Source organism: Rhipicephalus microplus, chromosome 5, assembly GCF_043290135.1.
Source record: "Rhipicephalus microplus isolate Deutch F79 chromosome 5, USDA_Rmic, whole genome shotgun sequence".
NCBI lineage: Eukaryota > Metazoa > Arthropoda > Arachnida > Ixodida > Ixodidae > Rhipicephalus > Rhipicephalus microplus.
The window spans coordinates 94,842,628-94,864,192 of record NC_134704.1 but is presented as its reverse complement, the minus strand read 5'-3'; the positions used below and the strand labels follow the sequence as shown (position 1 = coordinate 94,864,192).

The following is a 21,565-nucleotide window of genomic DNA, read 5'->3' as shown; positions in this document are numbered from 1 at the left end:
ACAAACGAGCCATTTTCCTGCCCAGAAAATTGCCCCGAATCCCAGATTCCCTGGACCACCACTGCGCGTACCTTCACATCGACCACAAGTGGCAACAAACAGTCAGCCGTCGCACACATCAACAACCCCCGACAAAATTCCCGGGTACGGCCCCGATTGAAGCGTCCCCGACGCAGTAGTAATTTTATTTATTTATTGAAATGCAAGAAACAAAATAGAGAAAGCAAAAAGCGTTTCATACACCTGACAAAGGCCTCTGCACCTACTTGCATTTTAGGAAGTAAATAAAAAATCACTACTACTACGTAGTGATTTTCTTTGTGCTTTCCCTTGTGGGTGTAGCAGCTAATAGTATACACAAGAACGCTAGAGCCTACGTATACTCAAGCGGCGTGGGGTCCCCGGCACTCAAACTCCATTGGCTTTGCGTTCACGCGTCGCGCTCGCACCTTGTCTTCTAAAAGTTGTCTGGATAACGTGCTTAAACGTGTGTGCTTTTGTATATAAACTATAGGAATGGAATAAAATGGCTGCAGACACCGGCTTCACGTTAGAGAGCAGGCTTCTCCGAAAATGAATTGTAGGCAGTTCGCATCGACTCCAGCATGGCCGCCACATTAGGACCCTCAGTTGGCTGAGAAAGATCCGTCTGGACGCGCCTTTTCTAGCACTGTATCTACGAACTGGCCCTCCAACGATCATTGTTGCTGCATTCTCCCGCTTGGCTCAGCTCACACACAGAATCAAATGGGCAGAGCACAAAACAATGCCATGGTCCGAGAATTCGCGGGTCCTTTAAATTTGAACGAATGAGTGTAGGTAGCCAGAGAGCCTCATTATTCAGCGAAAATTGTTTATGACAGAGAATGCGTGCTACTGCTAACGATTAATTCGTAGCCGTAATCTTCAACCCCAAAATTGACACAAGCAGTATTGATTAGTATTCTCGAAAGTGCAATCATTGCACTGTCGCAACGGTCTGTTTCAGTCCTAATTAATGTGTGTTGATTATTGTTGTGCCCAGGTGCACGAAGGACAACACTGCACCATCCCGCCGGAAGCGAAGCCGCAGTCGCAGCAGTCATTCGAGAAAACGCAGTCGGTGAGTGAAATCACGTTTGTGCCATTGGGCAATGCAAAGCTGTGCGCTACAGCGAGTTCAGGCCCATCAAGCATTGATAACGACGTGCAAGGAAAGGCACGAGCTTAATTCAGGAGAGTGGGCTCATATAGCTTTCGACAACCCACTTGCGTTCGGACTGGACGGGACAGTAAGAGGGCCAGTTGGGCCAGTTGGTTGGGATTTATCGTGAACTTGGTTTACAGCGCAGCACTAGAAGTACGGACGCAAGGAAGGGGCAAAAGAAAAGACGGCCCTTGCTAGTTCTCCTGTTTGAGATCTATTTTTCAAATGTAGTATGTAAGTTGCTTGACAGTTATAGATTCCCTGAACCATATCCGACAATTATTTTAGCATTAAAACAAACAACATTGCTGTTTCTGCATGGGAAACACAGTGGACGCATTCACATTTACACGGGTGGGTCGGTCACTTCAGCAAGTTCAACAGGCGCAGTGGTGATTCCGGAGAAATCCATCACGATAAAGTTCAGGACCTCGCATCTGACATCATCCACGGCGGCAGAACTCGCCGCCATTTGTGCTGCTCTGGAGTTCCTAGTTGAAAAACCGTAACAAACATGGTCAATATTCTCCGACTCCAAAGCAGCTCTCCAGGGCATTGCCTCGCCATATCGTCATGGACGAAACGAACAGCTAATTGCTGAAATACGACTGCTTCATCACCGGTCTATACAGAAACAACATGACATATCGTATCAATGGATACCAGGCCACTGCAGCATTGATGGAAACTACCATGCAGATGAAGCAGCCCGAACTGCTCATGATGATGCCCCTTGTGTAGCTATACCATTATCAACAACGGACGCCACTGCAAGGCTTCGATCACTTGCACGAGAACTGACACTCGCTCAGTGGAATTCACCGGCATTCACCAACGTCCGCCTTCATAATTTGGACCCACACCTACAGCTCCGTCTTCCATCAGGAATAACCAGAGCAGAAGAGACACTTTTGTGCCGTCTGTGGATTGGGGTGGCCTTTACGAATGCTTATTCGTTTCAAATCGGAATGGCCAGCAGCCCGACATGTGACAAATGTGGCTGCGCAGAGACTTTCTCCCATCTTCTCTGCGAGTGTCCTCGTTTCAGCGCGCCAAGAAAAGAACTGTCGAAAGCTTTAGATAGAATAGACAATCGCCAATTGTCAGAAGAAAGGGTATTAGGACACTGGCCGAGACCGTCCTCTGCACGCAAGTCATTGAGAGCGTTGTTGCGCTTTTTGCAGGCAAGTGGTCTTAGAGACAGACTCTAAACAGCGTCGTGGATCGTCTGATGACCTTCTCTCTCCTTTTTCTTTACAACGTCTGTTTTCTCTCATCCTTTATCCCCCTTCCCCAGTACAGGGTAGCCAGCTGGTCTGAGAACGGGCTAACCTCCCTGTCCTTCCTCATTTATTCCTCCTCCTCCTCCTCAAGTGAACGCACGAATGTCGTCCCGATGACGCGGGCACGCGAAAAAAAAAAGCTTAGTGTTGGTGAGGGTTGCAAACTGGGCTTATTGGTGACGCATTTGAAAGATTTTTTTTTTTGCAGCGTGAGGCGAAATGCGGAAGCAGGAAGGGATAGACGGAGAGGAAAGAGTGATTGCGACAAGTTTATTTTCGAACTCAGAGCGCTTTTGAAGGACCGCTGACACCGAATTTGGTAACTCGAGATGCTTGTGTTGTTTGATAGTCCGGAACGCGGAGCCACATCTGACCAATTTTCAGTGACGAGCATTGCCTAGAAGATATGTTAATTTGGTTTTAAAGTAAGGGTGTGTGCTCCTGCGAGTATGCAGGCACAATCTACATTTTCCGTGGTTTCATGTACATAGGGGATCCCTTTGTGACGTTGCGGACCTGAGGCCGATCTCTGACGACAGGGCAGCTCTGATCTACTGGATTTGCTCTACGCTATCTCCAGACGCCCACAAGAGCTCTCGCAAGTGGCCCGTCCTCGGACTCCTGTGACCGTGTTTCCATCTTCCCTATCTCTCCTATCCCCTCGATATGTCCTCGCTCGCTGGCCTAGCGCATCTCTTTCTTTATAGTTTTACTGCTATCCTTTTAATCCTTCCTCACCCCCATCCCCTGTGAGCTACTGTTGAGGTGTCGCACCATGATGCAGACAGTTACGGGGCTCACTTTTCTTTTTCCTCTCTTAGAATCACTTAGAGGTGAAGCACATTTGCGGGGTGGGCACAGTACTCCGACTGGCACCCGGCGAGGACTATTGTTCGTCCCCCCTTTCTCTCTGTTAGGCTGCTCTCGAGGTGTTTTAGTGCGCTTACACCAGGGCTGCTATTCTTTTCTTCTGAGGGGGACGTGCTCAAAGCCCCCACATCATTTCATTCGTCACCAACCGGGGGAAGTGTTAATGTTATAAGAAAGGAAAATAAAATAAAAGTGAGCCCCGTAACTGTATGCTTCAGGGAGCGATACCTCAACAGTAGCTCACAAGGGATGGGGGTGAGGAAGGATTAAAAGGATATGAGTGAAATAATAGAGAGAGAGAAAGAGATGCGGTAAGCGAGAGAGCGACGACATATCGAGGGGATTGTCGAGATAGGAAAGATGGAAACACGGTCACAGGAGTCCGAGGACGGGGCACCACTTGCGAGAGCTCTAGTCGGTGTCAGGAGATGGCGTAGAGCAAGTCCAGTCGATCAGAGCTACGCTGTCGTCGCTGGTCGGCGTCAGGAGATGACGTAGGGCGAGCCAATCGGCCAGAGCTACGCTGATGTCGGAGATCACGAGGGCACAACCGGTCGGCACGGAATCCAGCGAGCGAGTCCACGGGTCCCCCTATTTGAAAACAGCGTGTTTCAGCGTCATCGAACCTTGAGCGCACGTAGTTTCAGGCTTTGCTCCGCTGTGGGGTGCCGGTTTCTTGTGATATTGAAAATTGAAGGCGTGCAGACTACCTATACACGAACTGATACAGGGTGTGTACGCCAGTGGAGTGTTTTCGTTTATTCACCTTTTAAGTATTTTTTTCTCTGGCTAGGGCAGATTAATCTGGCCCGCCCGATACAAAGGGATGAGCCTCAAATCACCATTATCATCATCATTTAGGCGAGCGTTTCGAACTGGCGCAAAATTGTTCTGTTATATCATTTACGATCTAATTTTGGCATTACGAGACCCAAAGCTGTAAATTAATGTAAAAAAAAAACTCGCAAACCAAACTTTCGCTGTCAGGCACCGCCGTGGTGGTCTAGTGGCTTAGGTACTCGGCTGCATTTCCGATGGAGGCGGAAATGCTGTAGGCCCGTGTGCTCAAACTTGGGTGCACGTTAAAGAACCCCACGGGGTCTAAATTTTCGGAGCCCTTCACTACGGCGTCTCTCATAATCACATTGTAGTTTTGGGACGTTAAACCCTACATATTCATTCATCTTTCGCTGTCAGGGCACCTTCAAAAAAGGGGGAAAATAAATTAAGCAAAGAAACAAACCTGTTTGTCTGTTTGCAGTTAAACGCACTTGCCACTCTTAATCTTAGCTCGTATGGTTAAGAGGAGAATTCTGGAAATACGAGAGAAGAACCAACGAATTCGTTTCGCTCATAGAGTAAAACGAACAAGGGCCACATTTCGTTCACCTAATGCGCGTAACTGCGCTATTACGGCACCGTTTCGAAACTTTCAAACTGCTACGCGTTCATTCGTAGACTCAGGTAATGTAAGAATTGTTGGGGTAAGCGTCCTAAAAGCACCGCAACATTATGAGGGAAGCCGTAGTCGAGGGCTCCGCAAATTTCGATGCCATTGGTTCTTTAACCTGCACGTAGTAGATTCAAGCACACAGGCTTCGAGCATTTTCACCTCCATCGAAAATTCAGCAACCGTGGCCCCTATCCGATGCCGCAACCTGCGGCTCAACAGCCGAGTGCCTTAGCTGCTAGACCACTGTGGGGGATCGTTCATAGACTCGTGTACAACTGTGGTGCTGCATCTAAGTTTCCACCTTTAGGTGATATGAAGGGGTACTAACACACTATTTTTTTGGAGGTATGTCTACACCGTCATACAAATATCTGGTATTACTGACCGACACTTTTTTTGGAGGGCAGTTTACTATGCCATACAAATCTCCTGCATACACAGTCGGCTCTGAGGAAGTGTGACGCTGAACAAATGCTTGTAAAATATATTATATCGAAATCAAAGTCAAATTTTCCGTGGCGCACTTACCGACATAGACACCAGCTTGACGTCGGGCTACAGTATACAAATTTCGGTGACGTTGCGCAGTAGTCTGGCTAGTTGATGACGTCAGGCCCCAAGACATTCGAAATGGCAGTTTGTGCATCACCGATGTAGCCATGGTATACCCAGCAGTCGTGGAAACATCACGATATCTTTCACAAGCAGTTGACGAGAAGCTTACTGCGTGTTTTGACATCAGGGTACAAGAGGAGCCGGAATTAGTTTTTAAGAAGACACTCTAAGTGCTTTTTCAGGCTGCACTCACAATTAGCAGCACCATTTCTAAGCACTTGAGGGTCTGGTCTTTCATTTGCCACAAAAATAATATAAACACGGCATTCGAAATTTGTGTATTAGTTCCCCTTCACGAGCCCTTTTAGTTAAGCTCGTATTCTCTTTGGAGATGATCATATACTCTCGTTGGTCAGCCGTCGGACCGAAAAAGAGAGGTACCGTGGCATTCTCAAGAACGGATCTGGAGCACGTATAAGATCTGAAGTCACTGAGAAAGATAGCGCAATTTCTGATAATTCGGTAGTTGGCGACCATAAAAGAACAACATGGAGGCGTCAGTTACGGGAGGTAGGAAGGGTGTATTCGCCCGAGTCCTACGTATCCATAGCAGCCTTAATTAGGGGCTTCATTGTGTTGTGGAAGTACGCTACTTTAATGAAGCACGCGTGGCCATCTTCTACACGTGGACGTCTAAAATGACGAGTTCATTGGGTGTGGCTCGTTCGAGTGCGTGTTTCAGTCCCTCCAGCGGCCGTTACCAACTCTCCCCATAAACTCAGGCCTACTGACAGGAAAATTTCCATTTTTTGCGTTAACTGAAAGTACAAGCCCTTGGTAGCCTACAGAAGTGGTTAGCGTTATTGCGTCATTCATTAATGATTACATCATCAAGTAAGTTTTTTTTCTGAGTGCACGGTGGCATCACCACATGTGATGGTCATCGCTAAGGGGATTCTGGAGAGTTTCAACACCCCCCCCCCTAAAGTCTTATATTTCTTGCCTGTATACATACGCACGAACATACAATATAATTGCCACCCCCCCCCCCCATCGCGCAATATATTGTGGCATTTTTACGGCTGCTCCGCTCCCTGGGCCACGCGTAAGCGGTCTCTTTGTGTTTTGGTACCTGACTGTACGGTAATAGATTTCTGGTGAAGTGACCAGAATAGACACTGTGGCGTGATGTCAAGCTAGTGTCGTTGGCAGTACATGCGAGGTCTTAAAAAATTTACTTTAATATCAGAATAAAACATCATAAATATCAGAATAAAACATATACTGAGATTGGGGTTGCCCTTGTGGTTATTTTGCGTCAAACCGGCTACTTTCCGCTCCTGTCGGGCGACGGAAAATTCAGGTTGGTGCCTTGACTACTTTCAGGCTACTTTTAATTTCTATTTTGGCGCGCCAATCTAGTGGAGACAAACTATGCAGCTGCACTGAAAATAGCAACTTACGTACCTGTAGCTTGGAGACCAAGCAAGAGGATTGGGTTCATTATACTTTGTTTTTGCTTATTCAATGTCGTGTTACTGTTCAGTACTAACAACTCTATACATAATATCATTTTTTTTCTATTAGGCTGCAAACATGGTGCTCAAATTAAACAAAAAGGCTACTGCTGTCACTTTCAGCTTGAGGTGTGACTCCTTTTCGAATTTATACTTAATAGCGACCTTGACCGAGATGCACACTTTCTGGGAGCCGTCTCTGTATTCAGGATTGAGATATGTATGACCGAGTAAGCTCAGTTCCGAAAATGATTTGTCAATTCCTATTTTGTCAGGGCCATTGCCATAGTTATTTTTTAAAGGGGGGGGAGGAGGGAAGTGTTCAAATATACTTCATCTGCGTTCGCGCGTGCGTTTGTGCGCGGGCCTGTGTACGCCCATCTAAGACTGGAAATTGTCGGTAGAAAACATTTTTGACACCCCCCCCCCCCTTTCCACGTCACCCTGGCCGTACGCCAGTGCTTTAACAAAACTACCGTATTTACTCCTCTGGAACACAGGTAAAACGGTGGCTCATAAAGCACCCCGCTGAACGCGCCACGTGTGTCGTGTTGTTGCTAAGCCTTTTTCGCGCGTGTTTTTATGGCTCGACAGATTTCCTTCGTCGAACATACTTCTTTCTCTGTGGTGTTGACGCTCTCCCTTGACGAATGTGCGCAGCTTCGAGAAGTCCTCGAGGCAGAATTGGCGGCAGCAGCAGCAGCACCAAGGTTCGCAGCGCGTCGACCTCCTTAACGACAGGATGTGGCAGTGGCCCGATGAGCAGCCTAATCCGATGGACGTAGAAAAGGAGATAGACCGGGTGCTGGTACGTATATATAAGGGTCAGATCGGTGATACTTACATGCTCTGCATCGGGTACACTCATACCTCGCTATAACAACTTTACATCTCACATAAAAATGGGTTTGTTATGTCCGAAAGAATTCGTTATAAAGGTTTATTATGAGCACTAAATCTATTGCACAACTATTTTCATTCACTTCGTTATAACCGATATTCCAATTGTACAAAGACTCGTAGTCCGCTTTTTGTTAACAGGGTGGCCAGGGAACTGTTGTGCAGCGCTAGCGGTCAGTTTTTTCAATAATAGTAATAATAATAAAACAAACTCGCTAGCATACGCTTCCTGCGTCGATGTTGCGAGGCGACAAAGGGGGAACGGAGGAGAGAGAGGGGATGGGAGTGCGCGGTGGCAAGACCAAGGGCAGGAATGCCTAGAGGAAAGGAGGGAGCGAGCATAGGTTAGCAGGCGAGAAGGGCGAGTGTAGAATAAAAAGAGCTGCGCATGCGTAGTGTCAGTGTGGACGCCGCCACCGCGGGACATCGACCCTGGCGAGAGATGCTTCGCATCTATACTTCATTTGATACATTAGGCGCAACGCTGTGGAAGCTATGCAAAAAGTTTGACCAGCAAAACGTATAAAACTTCGCGCGTTTCGTGGTAACACGCGTGACGTTGGAGTAGTGCCAATGCACCCTCGCGTTTCTTTGTGCTCCTCTTTGGCATGACTCGCGAACAAAAAGAAAAGCGGGGTGAGCACAAAAGAACGCGGGCACTGAACGACCCTGTGGTGTCCTATCCTGCACTGACACTGAATGGCCAGGTGGCCGCCACTGTGTTATACCCAGAGTAGCGAGCCTGTATGTGACGTCACATGAAAACCAAGCTATACAGCCGCAGATTGACAGGCGTTCAAAGGCGTTTTTGTTTGTAAGGCACACAATGTCTTCAATTACTTCTCGCCGTAGTAACAAAAGTAAAACTTAATTATTGGTGGTAAGAACGTGGAACTATTTTTTTTTTGCGAACACATCGACTGCAAGAAGTCTTGCTAGCTTCTTGGCGCATTCAACGCATTGACGGCAAGAAGTCTCGCTAGCTAACCGAACGACGCCGTGTCCTCCTCTGCACTGACACTATCTACAGGCTTGACCACAGGTACGCGTAGGAGCGTGTCACCACATGACCTTATTGAGACATATTGAGAAGCCCTCCAACGGCTTTCCGTGTTTCTTTATTAATGTACACTATCTACAGACCTCTGTGGTCAAAGCTAGGACGGGCACAAAGTAAATACAAATCCAGTAATATAGTTATTCGTCAATAACATCTAAGCAAAGCATTTTCACATCGTAGTTTCGAATCCAATTGCTTCACTATCGAAGTTTTTTGCCTGACCAATCGATTGCCCCAATTCTTCTTTTCTTCCTCTCTTCTTTATTCTTGATGAGCATGCTGTGACCTGTAGACGTATTCCGCGTTTGCAAACATTGGTAGGCGCCGTCGACATACTGAGGCGCTTTTAGCAGTGAGGTAGCACTTAAGGTCCGCCCAGCTCGAATCTCGCCACCGCCCTTTATGATCACGTGACAACTAGCACGGCAACTTCAAAGCTGCCTTGTACAGTGGGTCGGAGAGCTCCCCATGTGTTCAAGCGGGAGGCTTCCCGATGCGCTCTGCTGTGAGACAGATTTGCAGCGGCTTCGCCAGTTCTCACATGATCTCCGAGGATGGCAGCGAGCTTTGGGCTGGGTGAACACCACGCGTCGTGACGTCGCTACAAGTGCCTCACTATGTCGACGGTGCGTACCGCTATTTACCAACATAAAATACATCTATACTGCTTATCTCTATAGTATGGTAAGTTGGGTGAGTTGGGGTATTGTTACTTGAAAGACATGGTCCAAGTTTAGAATTGAGAAGAGACATAAAAAACGCCAAATCACAGCTTTCAGTTGGCATTCTTTTTTCTCTACTTCTTTATGCTCGTGTCTAATCTTTCGCCACATCCTTGAACTTAGTGTTTCGGAAACATGTTTGTGGGAGCCTTAACGATTGACTGTTCAACGGAGGAGTTCCAGCGCCGCCATAGAGGGTGGTTAACCTGTCTGTTTTGCATTTTTATAACTAAACAGAAAATGTTTCGATTGACGCCTACGCATGCAAATGGTTGGGTTGGTGCATACAATATTTCATGGCATTATGTATCAGTTGACATCCCAACATGCATAAATAAGAAAGCATTGGATTAACAGCCCATAATCACAGCATTCATATGTAGTTAGTAAGACAGTCTATAACCAGTCGGAAGCATTTTCTGACCATATTCAAAAAGTGTTGCAGGGATTCTGTAAAGTGAATTGGTGCATAAGGTGGACAACCTGCGTGACGCATGCAGTGCAAAAGAAGCAAACCCATTTGTTACATTTAGCTGTGCTTATTTCCTTGTAGAGCCTAGTGCCCATGAAGAGTGCGCTGCTGGACCAGATACCTGAAGAGCCACACATTTTCGACCTTTGGAGCATAATTCTCTCCATCCAGCTGCCAGAGCCGTCAGGAAGACTTTTGCAGCGAAGGTTCCTGCTAAGCCACTCGCTCAAGGTGTGTGTTGTTTTTGCAAACGTGGTGGTTGGAGCAGAATACGCATTTTTTTGCCGCACTGCCCAAAGAAAATTGTATAGTTTTAACATAAAAAACTCGTTTTATTGCTTGGTTCATCACTGATGCTTTGCTAATAGCACAAACATGCCAGAAGTATGTGATTTGAATTCGACTAATGTGTGCACCAACTCGTCTCACCTACTAATCTAACATGAATTTCATTAACTATTCTTTTTTATTCTTTCTGCAGAAGCAGTCAGAGTAAAATATACATTCATTTTCTACTCTTGTATACTGCTGGGTTCATAGAATTGCGCTGAACAAAAAATCATGCCCCAATGCTTCCCGGTCTTTCATAGTCCTGCCTGCAAAAGGCATCTGACGCGAACCAAGATCTTATTGTTGAGGCTATAATTGCATGTTTTTGACATTAGGTACAGTAGACTGCGATTAAACAAAACTCTCTTAAGTGAAATTGCTGCTTCAACTTCCCCTATTATATGAGTTTTCCTACTTGAACATTGTACCCCCGTTTATCTCTCAATAAACGAACCTCTTCTTCAAGGAAACAAATTTTTCTGGTACCTTGAGGTTTCGTGTAAAAGGAGTCTATGGTAGGTTTATGTTAACTTTTTTTCTTTTTTTGCACACCGCGTTTAAAGGGACTTATTCCCACTCGCACTTTCGTGGTACTTTCCAGCTTTTTTTTTTATGTGACGCTACGTTCACATCACTGTTTCAGTTTCCTTGGCTCAACATAAATATTTACTGTTTAAGGAGAAAACTCTAGATTCCTCATCAAACAAGAAAAGTGACAGTTGACGAGACGTCACTAGACCGTGATACAAGAAAAAGAGAATCGGTACAGGCACTCTTTCTGTCCTTGTCTCTTCTTCTGTAGCTAAATCATAACTACTGATAGTCTTGCACTGTGCAAATATGTTGATTCGCAATCACCAGCTAGCCCAAGCATCTGTCTTATCACGGTACAATTTGACATCATTATAACATCACCGATGATTGAAATCGGTGGCGTCAATGTGACGTCACAGCATGTTGTGGTATGATGACCCCATCGCATCGTCGCTTGCTTGGTTAAAGGTGGACTGGTCGCCAAGGCTATCCAAAACCTTGTTAGAGGGGTACTGATGGCATTTTTTGAAGGTGTTTTCACATGACCATACAAATCTCCTGTATACAGAGACCGCTCTGAGCAAGGGTGAAGCTCGGCAGACGCGGATGAGGTATTTTATTTTTCTGATAAAATAAATTTTCCCGTAGCGCACCTGTCAGCGCCGACACTAGTCTGATGCCAGGCCACAGTGCTAATTTTGGCCACTTCACGCCTCAGTCTCACAAGTTGTGACGACGTCAGGCACCGAAAATTCCAAAATGTCTGCTTGTGCGTCATATCGAAACAGTCAAAATGGCCCATCGTGCATCACCAACGGAGCCACGGTGTCAAGGGGCGTTGGAAACATTACTACATCTTGTATGAGCATGCAACGAGAAGTTCATAATGCGTAATGACGTCAAGGAACTAAAGCTACCTATAAAAAAAACACAATAATAACTTTTTCAGAGTGCACTCATGCTTCACAGTGCATGATTTAAATTCTTTAGGATATAGCCTTTCATTTGACGCAAAAAAAAGAAAAAAAAGACCTGGAAATTTTCGTGTTAGTACCCCTAAGTGCAGGAAGCTTTATTTGAGAGGAAAGGGGGAAGGGAGGGAGGTCAGAAGAAATAGATGAACATGGTTTCCACCGTCGAGTCCTGTTCGGTGCCTGCTTAAAGGACCGTTAGAATTCTGTATAATATCTGTAATGCTGTGATACCAAATTGCTGTCAATGATTCAGCTATGAATTTCGACCTCTAATGTAACTAATGCGAGCCTGTTCAATATTCTAGGTACATCTGTGCTGTGTGGTACAGTACTACTAGCATTAAACAAAATGTCTATTTATTTGAAAGACAGCTATAATTTTTACAGCAGCGTTACCTTCACATTGCCTTAACATTTGTTCTTTTATTTTCTTTCTCCCGGTGCTCAATCGGCGCAGTATCTACACTACTATGTTCTGATTCAACAAGACGCGCCCACCAACTTCGACATCTTCATAAAAGACACGGAGCTACGGGTGCCCTGTCAGCCCACGCGCGAGGACCCCGACCCACCGACTTTTGGGGAATTCGGCCTGTGGAACGGAGCTGAACTGGTTGTTTACGATTCGGACTACAACGAACAATAGTGCCACAACTGAACTTTATATTTAGGTGGTTTAGTGACCCTTCAAACTTTACTTCTTTACCCGATGGCTTCTTCGTAACAAGACCAATGGTTCGCACAAGTGGCGTTTGGTACAGGCGAGTGTGAATACAAAACAGTGAGGCTGCTGTATTTGACACTTTGGAAAGATCCAAGATCTTCAAAATAACCTACTCTGCTCCTGTCAAACATCAACACGGCGTCTTTAGGACGAACGTGCCTCGTGGAATGAAACTTTCAATTGTTGTAATTATTAATATGTAGGACAGGTAAAGTTAAAAAATATGCAGAAGTTAAACTGCGTAAAAAAGTTGTGTGAAGAAAGTTACGCGCACCCCCTTAAAAATTTCAGCTCTCCATCTTCAAGGCACGCTCCAAATTTTTCCAAACAGCTCGAGAAACATTGCAATGAGAAATCTCTGGCATAAAGTCTTGTGCCTGTAAGTCTGTGTATATATAATTGCCTTTTCCTTTTCTTCTAACATCATTGAGTGGAATTCATTCACAAATCTAGCCCCGTCCTGTCTCTAAGCATTGTAATACCTAAGTGCGCCACTCCCATAAATGCCATTCTGTTGTAATACTTGCGATGGACTTCTAGAATGGAGAACCACATTACCATCATAAATTATTCCCACCTTTTTAAATTAGCATTTTCTCTTTTTCCTTTATGTAGCCGGATGCATGCGACGTTGGTGGCATAATCCAACAACAAGCCTTCTGTCTATGGTCATTGCTCGGAGGTTATGCAAGAATTTTCGTGCACGTGCAATAACAGTTTGATCTTGATACACTTCGGAGGTTTCTTCTTTTTACATCTTTCTTTTTTAAAAAGCATCACAAAGTGTTGCTGAAGCCACAGCTGCGCGGCTATTTGTTTCTTTTCACTCGTTCTAGTCTCTTACAGATTTTCTCCGTGAGACTTGCATTTTGAGTTTCTGCATGGAAGTAGTCGCTGTTCGGACTGAATTGCTGCTGTTCAATCTGTGTTTGGGGCGAGTACAGCGATAGAGAACACTGTGATGTGTCTATATACATTGTGTAATGTGTAATTGTACAGTGTGTTGTGTACATTGTGTAATGTGCATTGTGTAATGTTTATATATACATATGAACAAGTACTTGCAAGACTCATAGAAGAGAAGACGAGCTGTGACAGCTTTGTGTGAAAGTAATGCCCCACTTGTGTGTACCCAAGCTGCTCTAGTCAGAGGCCTTGCTGATGTGCCTTATCTTAGCATGAATAAATGCATTCTGTGTTTCTGCCCCACACACGCGTGCATACATAAAAGTTTTGCCGTGGTATCCCAAGCGACACTGAAGTCAATCATGTGAGCAATGCTGTCGCTGGTGTCTTGCGGTGATGCCAAGTTAAATGACAGCCGCAGAAGTGCTACACCGAGAGACTACGTGTCCCGGTAACTGCCACTGTGAATGTGTAAGCAACAATTTGGTTACTGTACACTGTATGTAACTCTTTTTTGTTCTTAGTTTTTTCTCGGGGCATGTGCTCATGTTTGACAAGAATATGACTAGTCACCATGAAATGTCGAGGCTACGACGAAACCAAAAACTATGTCATGCAAAAATCTTCCAGTATCGAAAAATAGCGAATAGAGAGAAACCTTTTGAGGAGGAGCCATTCTGCTGGCGTATAAAGGTTCTGTACACTGTACAGGGGAAGCACATTGAGAACAAAAAGGCCCCAGGAAGAGGACAGCAAGAAATAACAAAAACAAAATATCATACTGTTAATTGATAGAGAGAACTTGCGAGCAGTTTTGTCAATTTAGCCATTTCGGAGCTAGATCTAGTTATTTTGAACTCTGCTAGCTGGTGAAACGTTGATCAAGCTACGAGTAGCTATTCTAGCATTTTTATACAAAAATTAGCTCCTAATTTAGCTATCTTATCTAACACTAGCTGTTGTGTATTGACATTTACTTCATTCTTAGTGCTGAGCAATAAAAACTTGTAGATATACATGAAACCAACACTCATTTCATCCTAGAAAGCATAGGCAACATTGTGTTTGAACTGTGGATTTCGTAGAAAATGGAAGGGAATTAAGTGGAAGAAAAATAAATGAAATACCACCGAAAAAAGGCGTGATTTTTTGTCCACTTTGATTCCCCTTAATCTGCGACTAAACGTCATGACGTGCACATACACACACAAAAGAAAACATTCCACGAATACAGCTTTCCAAGTGAAGCGATTCAGACATCGTAACGATAGCGTCAAATTCAGCGGCAAATAAGGATGACGTTCTGCTAATGGCTGATATAGACTGATAAATGTATGTACCGCAAGAGTCATGGCCATTTACTGCCACAGCTTCACACTTCTGCCCTTTCATGATTTTCGAGGAAGAGTCCCTCGTATGCTTGTTTAGGATTATGGTAAGGCAGATTACGTTTTTTTGTTTTTGTTGTTAAATGTGTACTTTATTGTAAGCCCACTTCAAGCTTTCTCATCTTTTTCACCAGCTAAGATGTGAAAGGCAAACATTTCACGAATTAAAGAGAGGAATTTCATGCAAATGATAAAGGATTGAAGACATCGGCTTCAGTGACACAGGAGTTTAAAGCCATAAGTCCTCCCCCAGGTGACTAGCAGAGCTTTCTCCCATTTCACATCTTGACCTTGGTGTCGCCTTAACTGCATGCATTTTGCATGCACCTTCAGACATTTTGACAATTCACTAATCAAAACAACGAAAGTGGTCGTTGCTTTTCCAACGGACTCTTCCACTAGGGCCTCCTTCCGAGTGATGGTTATTCAAAAAATATCCGAAAAAGAAATATTTGGTTGTTGTATTGTGCGCTTTTTGATTCCCTATTCAAAGTTTTCGAATGTTCGCACACCTGTGAAGTTTTGCTCCGAAGCCTTTCAAGCTCCTCTTTGAAAGACGCGCAAGACTTGACGCTTTGCTCAAACAACGCCTGCCCTAAGTTATTGTAATCAAAGCGGAAACACTTTTCTCTTCTTTCATGCATGTTGTACGTAGTTATGTCTGAAAATGTCTGAAAAAATAATTTAGCTACTCTTTTAGATCCTTGGTCAATTTTTTTCACCCATTTCTAGCTCGGTACCTTTTTCAACCCAATGTCCTATACCGAGATCTATCAGTGCTTGTGAAATTGAGCATATTCTGATTTGGAGACAAGTACTTTCTTTCCATTCTGAAGCACCGCACTTGTCAGAGTATGACTTACCGGTGAAACTAAGGCGGCACATATATTTATTGACTGGACGCTGCGTCAAGATGAAGTCGATTAGAGACTCTCGAGGTGACGAGGAAAATGATACAAAAGTCTGACTTTAAGTCGGTGTCTATGAAGCGGAGAAAGAGCAAAAGGGAAGAGAATCACATACACATTACCATGCATGTGAAGTACCATGTTAAGTTAAGGTAGAATGAAGACAGTCCTGCTGTCATAACAGTGATTAGCTGACCTTTCCCTATGCTCAGAATTATTTGCACGCAGCAAGGCACAACAACCAACAAATTATGCCTGCCGTTGGCGCATACTGTGCAGATTTCCACCGTCTTACGCTTCATGTGAACAATTACAATGTCTATAATAATCCAACCATACATCCAGTGGCGATGTGAGAACAAGCCCACATGAACGCTGGCGACTGTCGAATATTGACGCTTGCAAAATTCACGATACAACACTATGAAGTCTTCAACGCGTTTCATTTTTGATCGTTTATATGCATGTTTGATATGTACAAAAGGTGACCTAGTTCGCAGCATTAGCTGCACCACAACGAGTGGCGTAGGTGTTCGCTTACGCTGCGCTTGGCGACAGTTGCGAAGGTCACTTTGTAACTGAAGCTTCTACAGGTTTTCTGTCTTGAGCAATTCCGATGAGTTTTTCGAGCTCCATAGCTGATGCCTTATCCTGTATAGAAAAATGAACACGGAAAGCTGGCACGACACAGGATATATTCTAGGTCAGGTGTCATAGACATTCTTTAGTATTGGGTACAACTAAAGTCCGAGACATTTTCTCCTCAAAGGCATATGCAGACAGGCCTGCACCAATGGATGTGCACCTCATAGTGATATCATGATCCGGGCTGCATATACCACCCTAGCAGCAATGCCAGCTGCGTAACGTTTTCGGGCTCAACCGTTTAGCAGGAGCCATAGCACGTAGATGATGGACTGACTCTCCACACGTCTGGGAAGGTAAAAATGTTCGCGAGCAAGCACAGAACCAAGCATTAGCTAAACTGAGGCTCAAAAGAACGAATGATGACCACGTAATCGAAACGTGGGAGGCCATGCTCGTCCTCATGAAACAGAATCACCAGGGACAACTCGTCGCCAGGGCCAAGAGGGCAGTCGAAGGCAGAAGTTTCCTGGACTAGGGAACCCTCCCATCTTAGGGTGACACTAGATATCGCTCGAAACACTGTTTTGAAATAAAGCTTTATTTATCTCTCTCTCCCTCAGACAGAAGTATTTGAGATGTACTAGAGGATGGCTCTGTTCTGTGGTATCATTGCAGTCACTGGAGTGGTATGCAGTATACTAGCAAGAGAAAACACAGCTTGTGTAAAAATGTGCAAATTTATCTACTGAATGCACTCGTCATTCAGTTTTTGCTGCTTTCAACAACTATGTTCTCATCCACCATGGGGATTAGGCATGTATTAGGTTGTTGTGAGAATGGAGGAGTTTTACGTTGGCAATGGAAAGATAAATGTTAAGTGAACGGCATGAAATAGATACATATTAAGCAATACTGATGTGACAAGTTGAAGGGAAGAGTATACATGCGTGTATCAGAACCTAACTTCCTCTACTCTCATCGTTGTCCTCATTTGATCCACAGCAGAGTATGTCACATATCTGTAAAGTTCTGAGAGCCAGGTAAATTTGTTTTCTGGCGAGAAATCCTAATAGATTTTTTTGTACACTCGTGCAGGAACCGAGTGAGTAATTTTTTCTTTATTGATACTCCCTCGACTTGGAACAAGGGTATCAATGCAGGCTAGTTGGTAGTATTCGCTATGGGGCAGTGTTATCGGTAACTTTAAGTCGGTGAAGTCGCTCATGAGTCGACTCACTCGGACTCACTGAGACTGAAATTAAGCCATGGGTCATAGTTCGAGTGAGTTCAGGTGTTTCGTTGAGTTTGAGTCCAAGTAAGTCCAATTGAAGAAAATTTTCTTGAGTGAGTCCAAGTGAGTTTCGCTCAGGAATATTTTAGTAAGTTTTAGTACAAGTGAGCTCTTTTTATCTTTAGTACTAAATACTTCTGACTTTATACAGGCATAAGCAGGGTGATGAAAATAAAAGAAAAAGCAAACACAACTTGCAATGATCCCAATGTGATCAAAGGCTACAAAAAAATCATTTAAGTGTGTTAGGGTGCGTGGGAAAAAAGAAAATTTCAATAAAACTGTTTTCCTAAATTATGGTGTCAAAGGATTACAATGATGGTGACAAGTATGTTTTGATGTTGAAGATGAGAGATAAGATGAAGGGTTACTTCCTAGTTTCCCATTCCATAGCAGGTAAAGAAATTGTAAACGTGCAGCTTTCTGCCTTAGTGTCAAGGCATGGAATGTATACCCTAAACGCCCATTTAGGTATTACATAAGGGGGGGGGGGTTCACAATACAATGCTGTTAGGCTGCGTTACTTCAGTGGGAGAGTCATACGGAGAAAATTTTGAAAAAATGTACATGACAGCTTTTCTTTGCACATTTTCGAGCCTAGCCTGTACGTGAAGGGAAGGGGAGCTTTTCGGTGAGAGAAACCATGATACACTGTCTTATTTATATCAAGTTTCATATCCCATGTGTTACACCATTCCGAAATGTTAGCAAAAGCAGAGTTATAGTGGTGCTAATCATCACAAGCAGCATACTGTTTTGCCGACCTGTGTCGGTAACGTGTGGTATTTTCATGGTTTTATATTTGAAATGGACGCAAAGTAAGGATTAATGCACCTCTTTGTTGCGTCTTCTTTCTGAACAATTTCGTTCGTGGCACTACACCCATATACAAAAGTGTTTGGAAACTTGAACATGCTTTCCCTGACTTCGTGTGGCTGCAAAAAAAAAAGGAAAAATATTTTCGTCATTCTTTTTTCCGGCCCTTGGATCTTGTTTCTCAGCATGCTGTTGTTATCACTCACAATCATTTATAATTTTGAAAGCGCTAAATGTTGCCTCGATCGCTTTCTGAGGACACCGATGATTCATTGTCCATATACTCTCGCACAACGGAATTCATAGCACTGGCGTAGACAGATTTTTTTTCTTGGTTGTTTAGCCATTCTTTGCATTCATGCGTGTGTCTGTATGTGTACGCCTGCTTGCAAGCTTAAAATTTTTCAAGAGCAACCCCAAATCTAATGCGGGAAGCGAAATTCTTGGCGGCTGAATGCAGTTGAAGCTGAGGGTTAGGCTTGTTAGGGTTAGGGTTAATGCTTCGCATGCCTCGCACTGGTGTTTCTGGTTTCGGCCACCCCCCCCCCCCCTTCCCATCCCATTTCTTCAAAATATTTTCCTCTTTGTCCACAATATGTTGTGATCCTAGTGAAGTACTGGGTTGTAACCTCTTTCGGCTCACCTCTTATTATCGCTTCCGGCCATCCACAAATCAAGCGGGAGGACGAAGCCTACTAGTTCTTTGTGGGGCATTTACCATTTTTTTTCTCTTTTTCTCTGTTGGTGACCGGTGGGCTTTCCTCGTACTGATGAGGTGCGACTTCACTTTAATAGGAATCTTCAATCGCTTATCGGCTGCTTATGACCGCAGGCAGAGGTGTGAAGAAATTTGAGTTCTGCAGACGGCCGAATTTGTGCGGCTATGGTGGCTGGCAGTGTTGTCAAGTCAAAAACACTTCAATATCACCACAGAAGCCTTCACAACCAGCTCGAAACCGCTAAATTTAATATTCGTGCCCGCCATGAATAAAATTCGAGAAAAAAAAGCATTAGTAGAACAAAGAGAGAAATGCTTTCTTCACGCGAAGCTATTAGCCTTAATATAACCGATAGATTTTTGAGAATTTTTGCCCTGACTCCCTCTTTGCGTGTAGTCCTTCCCTCCTTCATGTAATCTGCATGTAATGCAGACAGCCCTTCTGTGAAAGCTTGGTGAAAATTTATTTCATGTATTTGATCACGTTTACTTACGCGAGGTCATGCGGGCACAGACGATTCTTATCCTTTGAGAAAAAATTGTCCACCGGTAAATTAACTAGCGAGGCTTCAGGTCATTAAAACAATTTTGTCTGCTAAACATATTAGGACGCAGCAAAGTTTTTTGCGGGAAAACCGCTTGATTGGCAACACTGGTGAATAACGCGATGTAGACGCGCTGTTAAGTGGCGGATGTACACAAGCCTGCATTAATGGGCGTGTATTCTAGATCTGACATCATGAGGCTAATGTAAACGTAACTCCGCCTGGGGAAAACATTGCCAAGTGCTTGAGCGGAACTATTTCTTTCGCCGCAGAGTCGATAGGGTGTGCTTCGGTCGTCTGGGCGGAGCAAGCAGAGTGCACCTCGGGAAGGCGCCCTATCAGTCGTCCTCCATCTCTCGCACCACTACGACCTTGTGTCGTTATATGGAACTAGAGTGTAACGTACAACGGCACTAGAGTGTAACTTCGAACTGCTCCTCAGTGTCTCTGCTGACCGCGAACCAATATCGCTATCACTATAATCATCTTATCTAACCAGAAATCACTAATTATCAGAGAAGTCACTAGTTCTGGGAGGCTTCTGACACAGCGCGGCAAGTTTGTTTCAAAGTGTTGATGGCGTCCAGAAGAGAGCTGGAGACGGAGGAGAAACCGACCAGCCGGTAAGTGTCGAACTTTCATATAGATTTTATTTTAAATGTTCGTTCGATTTGCGTGAACAACCTGAACTATTTCGCGTGGTGCTGCCGTAGCCGCATATGCTTTTCCAAGATTCTAGCGCTTCACGTTTGCCACCTGGCAAAGTTGGGTGGACGGCGTAAATATAAACTGAACAAAAATGAGGACTGCACCATCTCGCGCACCCTTTTTTTTTTACACTGCGTCCAAACCATTGAACTCGCGCTGCACGATTTCTCAACTCGTGCACCGCCGTGCAACGGTTCTGATTGTCGCAGGTGAATCGAACGAAGGTTTGACGTTAGTCATGTTCTAGCTGCGTCGCACAAATTGAGATTCGGCTTTGCCGAATCGGGCTATTAAAACTAAAGATGGCTACGCACGTTGTCTTTACTTTGGCGTCGTAATATTTGATTTGTGTAGTTTGGTATCTCTGGGCTGTTTTTTTTTCTTCCAAAACATTTGTCCGGGAATGCTGTGAAAACCCTTTAAACTTTAGAGCCAGAAATAAGCGCTGTTTGCTTGTGGCTTTGGCCGCCGAGTCACAGCGTATATATAACTTCAATTAAATAATAAGACGCCGACCGCAAGAGGATAAAAATGTAATGAGACGTTTCGGCACCCAGAACGGGAGTCAGGTTTACAATTCTGTGGTCGCCATCTTGATGTACCAGCTGAGTGAGTTGCCACGTGAACGCTTGCTCGAATGCGCGAAGCAAGAAACTGCGACAATAGATTGTGCCCTCTCCTGCCCTTTGTGTTCCTCCTTGGCGTGACGGGCGAACAGAAGAGAGCGGGGAAGAAATGAACCTTGTCCTTACCTACAGTGACCGTCTCTAATGCGATTAAAAAGAAAAAGTCGTGGTGGCCGCCATTTTCAGATACCTAACGCAGAGAATCTGTTTGTGACGTCTCGTAAAAGGTATTCTATGGCTAGGTGACCAGTCGTTAGCATGACCGCCAGTAGAGATGCCTTGTCCCGTCCACACTCCACATGGCTGGACGAGAGGTCAAGGTAATTTTGGCAGTTAGGGATTGATGAATGAAGCAGCGCTCATAAGACACGATCACCCATACATAAAATGACGCTTGTGTTTGTGCAATTTATATGCATGTGTGGTCGTGTTCTTATCTGCGTTGCTTGTAAAGTCTTAATTTATTTCTCCGTTTCTTTCGACAACCATTG

The 21,565-nt window shown here is 44.5% G+C and overlaps 1 protein-coding gene across 1 annotated transcript in view; it reads left to right on the top strand.

Moving 5' to 3' along the window:
- Positions 1 to 12,502, top strand: part of LOC119173791 (uncharacterized) — a 42,627-nt gene extending 30,125 nt beyond the window's left edge. Inside the window, exons 6-10 of the mRNA XM_075894542.1 lie at positions 1,025 to 1,102; positions 6,935 to 6,993; positions 7,525 to 7,672; positions 10,100 to 10,249; positions 12,314 to 12,502. Coding sequence (XP_075750657.1) covers positions 1,025 to 1,102; positions 6,935 to 6,993; positions 7,525 to 7,672; positions 10,100 to 10,249; positions 12,314 to 12,502 — 624 coding nt within the window. The remainder of the gene's footprint in view (positions 1 to 1,024; positions 1,103 to 6,934; positions 6,994 to 7,524; positions 7,673 to 10,099; positions 10,250 to 12,313) is intronic.
- Positions 12,503 to 21,565: the final 9,063 nt, after the last annotated feature.